Below are 13,735 nucleotides of genomic sequence, written 5' to 3'. Positions count from 1 at the left end.
TCCTTTGTTAATTTACCTGGGCAGCGTGTGTATCTTGCCAGAACCTCTCTGGACTCGGGTCTACAGCCTGTTCTTCCAGCTGTTATGAGGGAATAGGCTCAACCTAATCAAGAGAGAGGTCACATACCGCACGAGGAGACTAGGTGGGTTGGGTGTGGTCAACCCAGTAGTGTTCTTAGTGAACACCTTAAGGCCAACATTTCCAACCTCTGGCTAGAGAGGGCTCCTCCGTGGGTAGTCTCCTGCAAGGGTTGGCTTTGGCCTTTCTTCCAGGAATGGGAGACAGGTGGGCGAGTGAAGGACCTCCGCACGCCTCATGGGCATCTCCCGGCTTATGCTACCCCGGTTCTGAAGGTGATCCGCCGGTGGGGTCTGGGAATGTGGGAAATCAGGACCATGTGGAGGCAATGCCTTGACAGAAGGGTTCTGTTGACCCATTTCCAGAAGCCCCTGGCCCTTAAGGATTGCCCAGGCCGGGATCTGGAGGTGGGGCTCGGGCTTTTAAATTCTAAACGGATCCCCTTGAAGTTTTGGGACTTGGCCTGGTGCTGCTTCCATGGGAGGCTGTATGTAAAAGAGAACTTGAAGTACAGGAGCTCTGATGATCGGGGTTGTCCCCGTGAGGAGTGTGGTGATGTGCTGGAAAGCAAGGAGCACTTCCTGCTTCATTGTCCCTTTAATACAGAGGTTTACAACAGGCTGGGTGCTTCCATACGTTGGCCACGGCTGACGTCCCTCTCCTACGCCGAGTGGGCCTATGGAGCGTTCGGATCCCTGGGAGACCGATACCGGGGCACTTTATTCCTAGTCAGTGTAGTGGTTAGGTTCTACACTTGGAATGCACGGTGTCTAGTGTCGACGCGGCGTAAATTCCTCCCAAGGGATGAGGTGGTTAGTAACATCTTGGGTGACCTGGTGAGGGTATGTTCTTTGGAGTTCGAGAGGTTGGGTGTGAGGAGGGCCTCTTGGCTTTGGAGGGGCCTTTCCTTTTGATAAACACACTCTAGGGAGAGCCAGACCGGTGTGAATGTAGTAGGGACAGCATAAGGTCACTGGGTGTTGAGGGACAGAAGTAGGGGCAGATAGGGACAGGGAGGGACAGGCACTGAGGGACAGATAGAGTTAGTTATGATAAGTTAGGGAGAATAGGGACAGGTAGGGACATATAGGGACAGTTTCTTTTTAGGGATAGAAGTAGGGACAGTCTTAGTTCTTGAGGGATAGGATGATTGTGTTAGTGAGGGATGGGGCCTCTAGAACTCCTTTTCCTGGTGGTGGGCTGGTGCATGCCACCTTAGCTTTTTGTTTTTAAAACAGGAAATATAATGGATATTGGGCTTACAGGTGCCAAACTTGGGCCTTGGGTATGCAAATGCTGTGTTTAGTTTGTGTACTAATACGTAAGTAGATGGAATTGTATTGAGAGTTTTGGGAAAATGTATTTTGGTTATGCATTGGTATAATGGAAAAAAAAAACAAACAAAAACACACTTTTTTTAGTTAGAGTGTGTGGATGGGGTGTAGTCAGGTTGGGAGGGGGGTGCATGGGGGGTAGTGGATGGATGACAGGATGCCAAGAGGAACAAAGGAGCAGGGCAGGAGAAGTAGACTCTATGGACCCTGGAAATAAAAAATAGTTTTTGTTTGAAATAAAAAAAAAGTAAAAAAGGCCATAAACTTTCGTGGACCTGATTGTGCAGTGATATGGCTACAAACTTGTAGGACCTGCAAGGTGGTGGAAAAAAGGCTGCGAACTTGTCGCCATGTGTAGGAGGAAAAATAAAAAAAGGTCTATGCTGTGTAATGGGAGTTAGGGTTTGTCGGCAAAATGGTGGAGTTCCTTTTTCTTTCAAGGCAGAGGGCCAGTACAGGATTATTTTTCAGGTTTTTGTAAATAGTCAAATAGTAAAATAGGTGAAGTATGAATGGGGTGTGAAGGGGGTTGAATGAAGTAAGAGCGGTGAGAGTTATTTATGTTTCTTTGTTTCTTTGTATTTTCTTTAGTAGATTCCTGCTGGGGGTACCTTAGGCTGCAAAAGCCTAGTGGAGGGCAAGGAAAGGATCTGGACTTTCAGATGATAGCGCATGTTTGCACATTTTTATGTCTGTCTATGTGGGTTTTTCTTCAGTTTATGCATTATGCTTTGTTTCTGAATGTATTTTTGATTTTATAATAAAAAGAGTCACAGAGGGAGATATATGGGGGAGGAGCAGGGAGACAGCAGCACAGAGTATTTCAGGAGAGCAGTGTACTGTCTATTGGAGGCACAAAGGGAGATATATGGGGGAGGAGCAGGGAGACAGCAGCACAGAGTATTTCAGAAGAGCAGTGTACTGGTCTATGGGAGGCACAGAGGGAGATATATGGGGGAGGAGCAGGGTGACAGCAGCACAGAGTATTTCAGGCGAGCAGTGTACTGGTCTATGGGGGGAAAAGATTGAGATATATGGTGGAGGAGCAGAGAGACAGCAGCACAGTGTATTTCAGGAGAGCAGTGTACTGGTCTATGGGAGGCACAGAGGGAGATATATGGGGGAGGAGCAGGGTGACAGCAGCACAGAGTATTTTAGGAGAGCAGTGTGCCGGTCTATGGGGGCACAGAGGGAGTTATGTGGGGGAGGAGCAGGGTGACAGCAGCACAGAGTATTTCAGGAGAGCAGTGTACTGGTCTATGGGAGGCACAGAGGGAGATATATGGGGGAAGGAGCAGGGAGACAGCAGCACAGAGTATTTCAGGAGAGCAGTGTACAGGTCTATGGGAGGCACAGAGGGAGATATATGGGGAGGGGCAGGGAGACAGCAGCACAGAGTATTTCAGGAGAGCAGTGTACTGGTCTATTGGAGGCACAGAGGGAGATATATGGGGGAGGAGCACAGAGTATTTCAGGCGAGCAGTGGACTGGGCTATGGGAGGCACAGAGGGAGATATATGGGGGAGGATCAGGGTGACAGCAGCACAGAGTATTTCAGGAGAACAGTGTACTGGTCTATGGGGGGCACAGAGGGAGATATATGGGGGAAGGAGCAGGATGACAGCAGGACAGAGTATTTCAGGAGAGCAGTGTACTGGTCTATGGGGGGCACAGAGGGAGATATATGGGGGAAGGAGCGGGGTGACAGCAGCACAGAGTATTTCAGGAGAGCAGTGTACTGGTCTATGGGAGGCACAGAGGGAGATATATGGTGGAGGAGGAGGGAGACAGCAGCATAGAGTATTTCAGGAGAGCAGTGTACTGGTCTATGGGGGGCACAGAGGGAGATATATGGTGGAGGAGCAGGGAGACAGCAGCACAGAGTATTTCAGGAGAGCAGTGTACTGGTCTATGGGGGGCACAGAGGGAGATATATGGTGGAGGAGCAGGAAGACAGCAGCACAGAGTATTTCAGGAGAGCAGTGTACTGGTCTATGGGGGGGCACAGAGGGTGACAGCAGCACAGAGTATTTCAGGCGAGCAGTGTACTGTTCTATGGGGGGCACAGAGGGAGATATATGGTGGAGGAGCAGGGTGACAGCAGCACAGAGTATTTCATTAGAGCAGTGTACTGGTCTATGGGGGGCACAGAGGGAGATATATGGGGGAAGGAGCAGGTTGACAGCAGCACAGAGTATTTCAGGAGAGCAGTGTACTGGTCTATGGGGGACACAGAGGGAGATATATGGTGGAGGAGCAGGGAGACAGCAGCACAGAGTATTTCAGAAGAGCAGTGTACTAATCTATGGGAGGTACAGAGGGAGATATATGGGGAGGAGCAGGGTGACAGCAGCACAGAGTATTTCTGGAGATCAGTGTACTGGTCAATGGGAGGTACAGAGGAAGATATATGGGGGAGGAGCAGGGTGACAGCAGCACAGAGTATTTCAGGCGAGCAGTGTACTGGTCTATGGGGGCCACAGAGGGAGATATATGGGGGAGGAGCAGGGTGACAGCAGCACAGAGTATTTCAGGAGAGCAGTGTACTGGTCTATGGGGGGCACAGAGGGAGATATATGGTGGAGGAGCAGGGAGACAGCAGCACATAGTATTTCAGAAGAGCAGTGTACTGATCTATGGGAGGCACAGAGGGAGATATATGGTGGAGGAGCAGGGTGACAGCAGCACAGATTTTTTCAGGAGAGCAGTGTGCTGGTCTATGGGAGGCACAGAGGGAGATATATGGTGGAGGAGCAGGGAGACAGCAGCACAGAGTATTTCAGGAGAGCAGTGTACTAGTCTATGGGAGGCACAGAGGGAGATATATGAGGGAGGAGCAGGGTGACAGCAGCACAGAGTATTTCATGCGAGCAGTGTACTGGTCTATGGGAGGCACAGAGGGAGATATATGGTGGAGGAGCAGGGTGACAGCAGCACAGAGTATTTCAGGAGAGCAGTATCACAGGATAGGATTAGATACACGGCTCAGCAGTCAGTATCACACAGGATATGATTAGATACACGGCTCAGCATTCAGTATCACACAGGATAGGATAAGATACACGGCTCAGCAGTTTCACACAGGATAGGATTAGATACACGGCTCAGCACACAGTATCACACTGGAGAGGATTAGATACAGGGCTCAGCAGTCAGTATCACACAGGATAGGATTAGATGTGCAGCAGATTGCCATGTGTTTTGAAACAGCAGGGAGCAGCTCCTCCTATGTTTTGCATTTGCAGGGGCTGCAGCTGGTCGGGTGTTTTGGAAAGAGCAGCTCGGTCTCCAGGAGCTCGTCCTGTAACCCTCTCCTGCAGCTGGTATGTGCAGAGTGAACATCCAAGCCCTGTTAGGCAATGTGCACACAATGCAGATATCCAGCGGATCCGCAGTGGATTATACCGCACAGAAACGCTGCATATCCGCATTGTGATGTACAGTAGCATGTTATTCGATTGAAAAAAAAACGCTGTGCAGACGCTGCAGATTTTTCCACGTGGTTTTCTTGTGGTTCAAAATAAGCAGCATGTCACTTCTTTTGTGCGGTTTTCCACCTGCTCCATTGTCCAAATCCGCAGGGGGAAATCCGCAGGGAAAAACCACAAGAAAACAGGAAGAAATCTGCAGGAAAAATGCAGGTCATTTGACCTGCGGATTTCTTCAATGGGCTAAAAAGTACGTCTGCACTTAGCCTTATGGTGGAAAAGTACAGCATCCAGGGCTTGCAATAGCGTATAAATGGAGCTAAAAGGAAAGCACTGGGCTCTAATAAGATGGTGCATGGTCACACCTACAGCTGTGAAATGAGCTGCCCACAGAGGCATGCCCAGTTCTTTTCTGATGCAGCTGCAATGAAAGAGATAGGGTCGGGAGCCGACTGTTATGTCTTATGCCCAGGGGCTGCCGTAAATGAGCATGGAAAGTGTCGTTCAGCAGCCAGAAAGGTAAGATGGCAGCCCCCAGTGGCTGCATTAATACAGTAAAAAAAAGAAATACACATCACTGAGTCAAGCTTAGGGGACAATATCTTTTTATACTATTTTCTTTTTTACATTAAATTATGAAAAAACACAGCACCTTCCCTTTAAAAGGTCGATATTGATTGCTACATCCACTAGGTGGCACTAGAGATCCTGTCCTCTTTTTGTCTCAAGAAGCTATTTGCATATAAACATAGGGCCTGATTCATCAAAGCTTTTAGGCCTCATACCCACTGGCGATAAAATCGGATTGCACTCTGACCCATGTTAGTGAATGGGTGACATCTCACTTGCGATTTTTTTCTCAGCCAAAATCGGTCTGAGAAAAAAATCGCAGCATGCTGCGATTTGCAGCGATTTTCACCTATAGAAGTCAATGGGTGCGATTAAAAAAACGGACCAAAAACAGACCATCCGTTTTCCATCCGTTTTTAATGGATACATCACCATTCTGTGGTATAGAACACTGTAAATGGTCCTGTAAATGACTGTAGAAAAAGAGTGGCTGGGAAAAAAAACGGATAAAAAACGGACGGAAAAATAAAAAATCGCATAGAAATCACATGACACTGGCATAACACTCCACCCTTTTCTCCAGTCCAGAAATCTTTTTTTAATCGCCAATGGGTATGAGGCCTTAGACCATAATTCTGGAGAGAGAAGCTTTGAAAAGTTTTGGTCCAAAGCGAGACTGGATTAAGTTTTCCAATTTCGACAGCTCTGACAAAGTGGGTGGAGCTGGGGAGTGGCATCCCCCGTCTCCAACTTCTTGATGAGCAGTGGGGTACTTTACATTACAAATCTTACTCCCATCCTGGACTAGAGTAAGATTTGTTGCGATGTCAAAATCGCAAGCACACACTGCTTGTCTTAATGAATCAGAAGTGTCTGACTCCAGCACGTCTCCACATCACGACAAGCATGAAAATTGACGGGCTTGATGAATCGATCCCATAGTTTATAAAGTTAAATTGCATTTTTCGTCTTATTTGTCTTTTGGATTTTTTTTATTGATGTAAGGCCTAAATGTTGTAGAAATGTTTCTTTATTGATCTATGCTGAATGGAAAGTCAGATTGGAGATCCAGCGGTATGAAACTGTACAACCAATGCTAGATTATAGATAGGGCAAAAGTGGCTAGTAGGGATGAGCGAGCATATTTGTGGGTACTCTGTATTCAGTGAGTAATGCAGTACTCATGGTGTTAGGGACGAAGGAACGCACTAAATATAAAATAGAAAGTGCGTTCGCCGACCGGGGTCCACCATGCAGAAGGTGTTATCACTGCTGCTGAGTAATGGCAGACGCACTATATGGCGGTATAAACACACACGGGTTAAACGCCACCCGGGTGCGCTGAGCGATCTCTGTTAATTCACAGAGACACCTATGTGTTAAACGCAGGAGGCTGAGCCTGTTAACGCCACAGGTCTCAGCTAAATTGCACGCACGGTATACGGTCACAGGACACGGACCCAAGGCAGAGGTCGGTGTCCGTCTAGACCTACCATGCGTGCGGCGTCGCTGCTGCGAATGCCGGTAAGTGCTGCTACATGCAGCGCGGCGGCAGACACAGCTGCTGAGTGATGGTGCCTTGAGAGACGTGACATCACCGGACGCTTGTGTAAGGGTGCGGTGTGCACAGTGGCCTCTGGCTTGCCTCAGACTGGCGCGGACTCTAGCTATAGTTCCCTATCCACATGCGTAATATCAAAGGGAGGGGAATCATAATGAGTCAGTCACCAGAATCATACATCCATCACCATTCACACATCTAGCAAGTAAAACCTACACTAGCGCATGGCCGAGCGGCCATGCGGACCTTTTATAGCCGTGCGGGACCTTCCAGAGCTCTGGGACGGACCAATCAGATCAGGAGAAGGACCTGAGCACGTGACTCCCGATCTCCAATGGGAGATCGTCTCGTGAGCATGCCCAGTAGCCTGATGAGAGGACTCAGCCACTGGAGTGGCTTGCTGCAGGGCAGCCTGCGCTGCTATTGCTGACCCAGAGGTGGCAGCAACAACCAGTCCTACAGAGCTAGTACACGGTACTCGGAAAATAGCGAGTATTTCACTAATTTCACTAATCTCAACTGCTGGGTGGGAGATTCAGATCTCCCACCCAGCAGTTGCCAATCACAGTAATGCCGCGCCCTTCTTGGTTGAGGGCAGCATTACTATGATTGGCTGGCCGCTCAGCATCCTATGAGTCATCATAGCCTGGCACTAAGCCCTGCCTGCCGCCGCCATTTTCTGCAATTGCATGCAGAACACAGCAAGTGTAGGATGAGTTTGAGCAGCTTCTAGGGAGAGTTGTGTTTTTTGGTTCAAATCAGCCAGAAATCCTCTGTGAAACCCAAAAGCTTTTTTCAGAGCTGAAAGTATAAGGTCATGGTGGGACTGAGTAGTGACTGTTTTCCCAGCTTTTTTTTAGGTCACATTTACCCCTGCAGGGCAGTTTTTTTGTGCAGTTGTGGTGCTGTGTTCACAGCGAATAGGATGCATGCACAGTACTGCACAACTGACTCAGCCAGCTGTCTTGTGTGGTCTGGGCTGCGTATTCTTGCCTTAAACCTTAGGGCATTTTTTTGTGCTGTTGCGGTGCTGTGTTCACATAGTCATAGCAAATAGCATGCTGTCTTGTGTGGTGTCTGGGCTGCGTATTTTTGCCTTAAACGTCAGGGCAGTTTTTTTGTGCTGTGGCGGTGCTGTGTACAGGCAGCGAATAGTACACACGCACGCTACTGCACAACTGACACGCAGGCAGCACCACTGTCTTGTCTGGTGTCTGGGCTGCGTATTCTTGCCTTAGGCTATGTGCCCACGTTGCGGATTTTGCTGCGAATCCGCAGCGTTTCTGGCCCTGCGGGTCCGCAGCAGAATCTGCTGCGCTGTACAGTACCATTTTACTCTATGCAAAATGGAAACCGCTGTGCACATGCTGCGGAATTTTCTGCGCGGTTTTGCTGCGGTTTCAAATCTGCAGAAAAAAATGACATGTCACTTCTTTTCTGCGGATTCCGCTGCGGTTTACCATCTCCTCCATTGTAGAGGTGATAAACCGCAGGCTAATCCGCAGGTAAACCACAGGTCTTTTGACCTGAAATTTACCTGCAGATTTTTACAAAATCTGCGAAGACAAATCCGCAGCACCAAAAAATACGTGTGCACATACCCTTAAACCTCAGGGCAATTTTTTAGTGGCAGCACCGCTGTCTTGTGTGGTTACTGGGGTGCGTAATCTCACCTTAAACCTCAGGGCAATTTTTTTCTGCTGCTGTGGTACTGTTTGTAAAACACAAAGCAGTACTAGGCTGTAGTGCTACCTTCCACAAACTGCTCCTTGTTCCCCAATATCTGCATCTGAACATCTGCAACTATTACTATGGCAGAAAAATCCAAAATTCCTAAAAAGGCTGTTGTGAAGGGACAGGGACGTGGGGTTGTTGTTGCCCAACAAGGCACAGAGTCTGGGAGATCGAAGAAGGTTGATGCATCTAGGTTCTTGGCAAACTTTCCCTGTCTGGAACATAAACAGGCCTGGAAGCCAGAAGAACAAGAGCAGATACTGTCTTGGATGACTGATAAGGCCTCAACGAAATGTTCTAGCAGCACCCAATCGTCCATGACAAAACAGTCCACTGTCCATACAGATAACGCTGGGTCATCCTATTCTTAACCTGTTCCTAGTTCATCACCCAGTCAGGAGTCACAAGAAACATTTGACCCCAACCTTGGTCACTCCGAGGATCTGTTTGATCCATTTCCTTGCATTGCCTCTGGCCTCTCACCGCACGACATTGAAGAGGAACGTGAGGGGGTATCGTCTGTTGAAGATGGCCCAATATTTGAAACCCCACGTCCAGAAGAAAGCCACTTTCATCCACGTGATATCCCGGGTGAAGAGGTGGAGGCTGATGGTGATGATACACAGTTGCCATCTGGCCAGTCGCCAATATCAACATAGAAGGAGGATGACATGGACGACGGGGTGGTCCATGATGAGACCACCGATCTGACCTGGGCTATTGGCACGCATAGTCAGCACAGCAGCACAGAGCATGAAGGTGGATACGTAGCACCAAGAAAGGCACGAAGGGCTACTGGTTTGAGCAGAGTGCGAAGTGTGTCAACTGTTGCAAGAGCAATCCCTCTGTGCCCCAAGTCAAGACAAGGGTGAGTTCAGCCACTGTCTAGAAAAGTTTTTCACAAAGCCATGCACCCACAAGCACAAATATTGAACGTGCACATTGCAAAGTTGCTAGCCGTGGAGTTGTTGCCTTTTAGGCTTGTGGGGACAGTGTCTTTCCATGATCTTTTGGCTGTGGCTGCCCCACGATACTCGGTTCCCAGCCACACTATTTTTCCCGCTGTGCTGTCCCCGCGTTACACCAGCACGTCTTAAACAATCTAAAGTGTGCTCTCACTAACGCCATAAATGGGAAGGTCCATCTTACAACAGACATGTGCACAAGTACTTGTGGCCAGGGACGATACATCTCTGTCACGGCACACTGGCTAAACCTGGTGGAGGATGGGCCAAAGTCTCAAACTGGACCATCAACACATATCCTACCCACGCCACGAATAGCGGGCCCAACCTCAATCAGGGTTTCCGCCTCATCATATACGTCCAGTCTCCTCTCTTCCTCCTCCTCCGTCTCGTCATCCTATGCTGAATTACCCTCCACATCACTCCCAAGTTGGGAGCTGTGCAGCAGCGCATTGGCAAAGCGACAAAATGCTCTGCTGAAGCTGATCTGCTTAGGTGACACACCACACACTGCAGCAGAGCTTTGGCAAGGAATAAAACAACAGACCGATCAGTGGCTCTCCCCACTTCAACTCCAACCTGGTCTGGTTGTCTGTGACAATGGGCGTAACCTGGTGGCGGCTTTAAAGTTCGGGAATCTGGTACACGTGCCATGCATGACTCACGTGCTGAACCTGGTGGGGCAGAAATTTATAAAAACATACCCTGACTTGCCGTACCTACTTGAGAAGGTGCATCACATTTGCGCCCATTTCCGCTACTCCTCAAGTGCTGTTGCCGGTCTTGCAGCGCTTCAAAAGCAATTTAATTTGCCAAACCACAGACTGATTTGCGACCTGCCAACACGGTGGAACTCAACATATCATATGTTGGCAAGGGTAAGTGAGCAGCAGAGGGCACTTTCTGAATACCAGCTTAAACATGCCTGTCACACTGAGACTCAGCCAGGACACATAACAACTGTCGAGTGGGTGTGGATTGCTGATATTTGTGTAATCCACATTTTCAATAGCAACCTATACTGGTTGGCCACCTTTCTAGACCCACGGTACAAGGACAAATTTCCTTCGCTACTGTTGCAGTCACCAAGGGGTTTCACAATGGAATCCTTCAAGAAGGCCGTTGTCGATCATTTGATGGCAACAGCACCTTCAGACACCACTGCTAGCAGAGATACTAGCTCTGTGCAACAGCATGCATTAATGGGGAGAGATACACCAAGCAGGTCCAAAAGAGGTGGTGGTAAAATGTCCACAAACTGGGCTATCTTCAATAAACCGGCTCTTCATCAAGGACTAGCTGGAACAGTAGCAATGTCAAGGAGGGAGAAGTTGAACAAGATGGTCAACCACTATATAAGTGTCCATACCTGCATCCTTCCTGACACTTCTGTACCATTTAATTACTGGGTATCCAAGCTGCATAGTTGGCCCGACCTCTCCTTCTATGCCTTGGAGGTGCTTGCCTGCCCTGCTGCTAGTGTGATGTCAGAGCTGTTTTTCAGGGTCGCTGGGGCAATCATCACAGATACACGCACACGGTTGACAACAGAGAATGCAGACAGGCTGACTGATAAAATTTAACAAGGACTAGATTTCACAACAGTATTTAAGCCCTCCAGATGACAGTATCCCAACCTAATGTCTCCCGACACGTTTTTTTTTTTAAATTGGTGATCACATCCATCCCTTCCCATACAAGCCCCTTTTTTTTCTTCTTACACATGTTTTCAAAACCTGCTTCTGACACATGTACCTCATGGTCAATAAGCTAAAAACAATGTTACGTTAATAAATATTTCCCATCGGAGGCACTTGTGATGAGAGTGAGACCCTTCTTCCTTCATCAACCATGGTATCATGCCCCTTGGGCTCATTTTTGGAGACACTATGGCTATGCCTGGGCACTGGGCACAGCCACCTCTATGCTAGTAGTCCTAGCTTCATCATAATTGTTTGGCCCTTCAGACCTGTCTTGCTTCCTTCATCAACTATGATATAGCCCCTTGGGCTAATTTTTGGAGACACTATGGCTATGCCTGGACATTGGGCACGGCCACCTCTATGCTAGTAGTTCTGGCTTTATCATAATTGTTTGGCTCTTCAGACCTGCCTTGCTTCTTTCATCAATCATGATACAGCCCTTAGGGTTAATTTTTGGAGACACTATTCCTATGCCTGGACACTGGGCACAACCACCTCTATGCTAGTAATCCTGGCTTTATCATAATTGTTTGGCCCTTCAGACCTGCCTTGCTTCCTTCATCAACCATGATAGAGCCATTAGGGCTAATTTTTGGAGACACTATTGCTATGCCTACACATTGGGCAGTGGCACAACAAGGATAGTAGACCAAGCTTTATAATTGTGAATCCCAAGTTGTGATGATGATGATGATGATGGGTGGCTTCTTCCTGCTTTAACCATAACACAGCCCCTAGGGCAGATTGCTCTCCTTAAACCACTTACACACTTAGCTGTCAGAAGATCGCCTCCATCATCAGTCGCTCTTAAGGCACTTCTGATATATCACTGGCACTGCGTAAGTGGCATACGAGTCCCGCTCTTCCAGCAAAAAACCACAGAACTTCAAAAAGTGTTTGTCCTTTCTAGTGAAGCAGTGGTGTAAAAACAATCGTGCAGCCCCTGACCAGGTGCCCCCATGTTATATACATTTGTTTACAGCATACATTTTTTAACATTTACACATTTTTTAGCCTTTTCCTCAGCCCCCAGACCGCTTTTTAGGGTCCAGCAGACAATTGCTCACATTTTCAATGGACTTGCATTGGACTCGCTATTCGTACCGAATACCCGAGTATTAGGGTATACTCGGTTCGAGTATAGCGAGTCCGAATACTTCAGTACTCGCTCATCCCTAGTGGCTAATTCTCGACAGAAAAAAAGCTTTATTTAAAAAATGGTACAAACATATGAAACAATATATTCAGAAGAAGCAAATCTTTCCTCTGAAGAAATGGTTTAAATCCACTTACTTGCATCCAAACTGGGTGTTGGAAAAGTCCCATGCAATTTTCCTGTTTGGTAACCTTTCTGTGTTTCCGACCTTCAAAATAAAATAATAAGCATTTCTCTATGGGTGATTGAAAGGGCACATGGCAGCACTTCAGAAAAGTTTAGTTAAATCTTTTTTAAGAGGTCGCAATTCTGCAGCATGCAGTGTCACATAGAAATTCTTCTAGAAATTTATGAATTAACTGATTAACTGTTACTATTCTCCTTTTTAATTGGTAATGTACTGTATTTATTGATTAGGCACTATGACAGGGTTCAAGGACAGGATTTTAACAAACAGAATGTTAACAACATGCTCTTAATTCATACACTTCAGCAGTTATGACAGGAATGGTACAGCATGAAGCATTTTGATTAATTTGGAGAAGCTTCCAATGACCTGATTTTCTAGTCACGTGACCATCCAATCACAGGCTACAGTGAAGAGAGGCCGTATGGAGCCCCTTGCCTTCAAGGGAGGCTGTCATGACAGGGTTAACGTCGGAATATAGGGAGCATTATGGGTTTATGAGGCATTCGGGGTTAATATAAGAGCAAGGGTGTTGTAAGGGTGTTAGCTCATGGGAGTAGGAGGGGTCAGAGGTGGGGTAGAGGGGCACTACATAGGGGATCAGCCATATTGCAGGGGCAGCCATTCCATGTGGATCACTGTTACACTAAGAAGCTCCCGGTTACCTGTCATCATGGACGTGGAGGCCTTGCTGCAGACACTGCGGGATGCGGCGGGCACGCAGGGCACACAATGGCTGCAACAGTCGGTGAGCAGCCTTCTCCAGGGGGCAGCGACGAATGCTGCGCAGATTCCCACTGACGGGCACTGGCCATGGAGGTACAGGCCTCCAGCGCGCTTAAGCCCTGAAGTCACCACCCGGGCCCGGCGCCGCAATAGGAGCCCCTCCAGGGACCCTCAGCTGGAAGCGTGGGCAGTAGGTCGGCACTGACGCGCGGAAGAGCTGGGGGAATCCAGCTACACTGCAGGGCCTTCAACAGGGGAGGTGTTGGTCTCCCCCTCGTCTGAGTCAGCGGGC

At 48.1% G+C, this 13,735-nt stretch overlaps 1 protein-coding gene across 1 annotated transcript in view; it reads right to left on the bottom strand.

Annotated features, from left to right (window-relative positions):
• LCP2 (lymphocyte cytosolic protein 2) overlaps window positions 1–13,735 on the bottom strand; it is a 1,189,974-nt gene that overhangs the window by 930,182 nt on the left and 246,057 nt on the right. The window contains exon 5 of the mRNA XM_073573677.1: window positions 12,668–12,738. Within this exon, the coding sequence (XP_073429778.1) occupies window positions 12,668–12,738 (71 nt within the window). The remainder of the gene's footprint in view (window positions 1–12,667; window positions 12,739–13,735) is intronic.

Source organism: Dendrobates tinctorius, unplaced genomic scaffold (assembly GCF_039654945.1).
Source record: "Dendrobates tinctorius isolate UK_male_01 unplaced genomic scaffold, ASM3965494v1 ptg000036l, whole genome shotgun sequence".
Lineage (NCBI taxonomy): Eukaryota > Metazoa > Chordata > Amphibia > Anura > Dendrobatidae > Dendrobates > Dendrobates tinctorius.
This window is presented reverse-complemented; position numbering and strand designations above follow the sequence as displayed.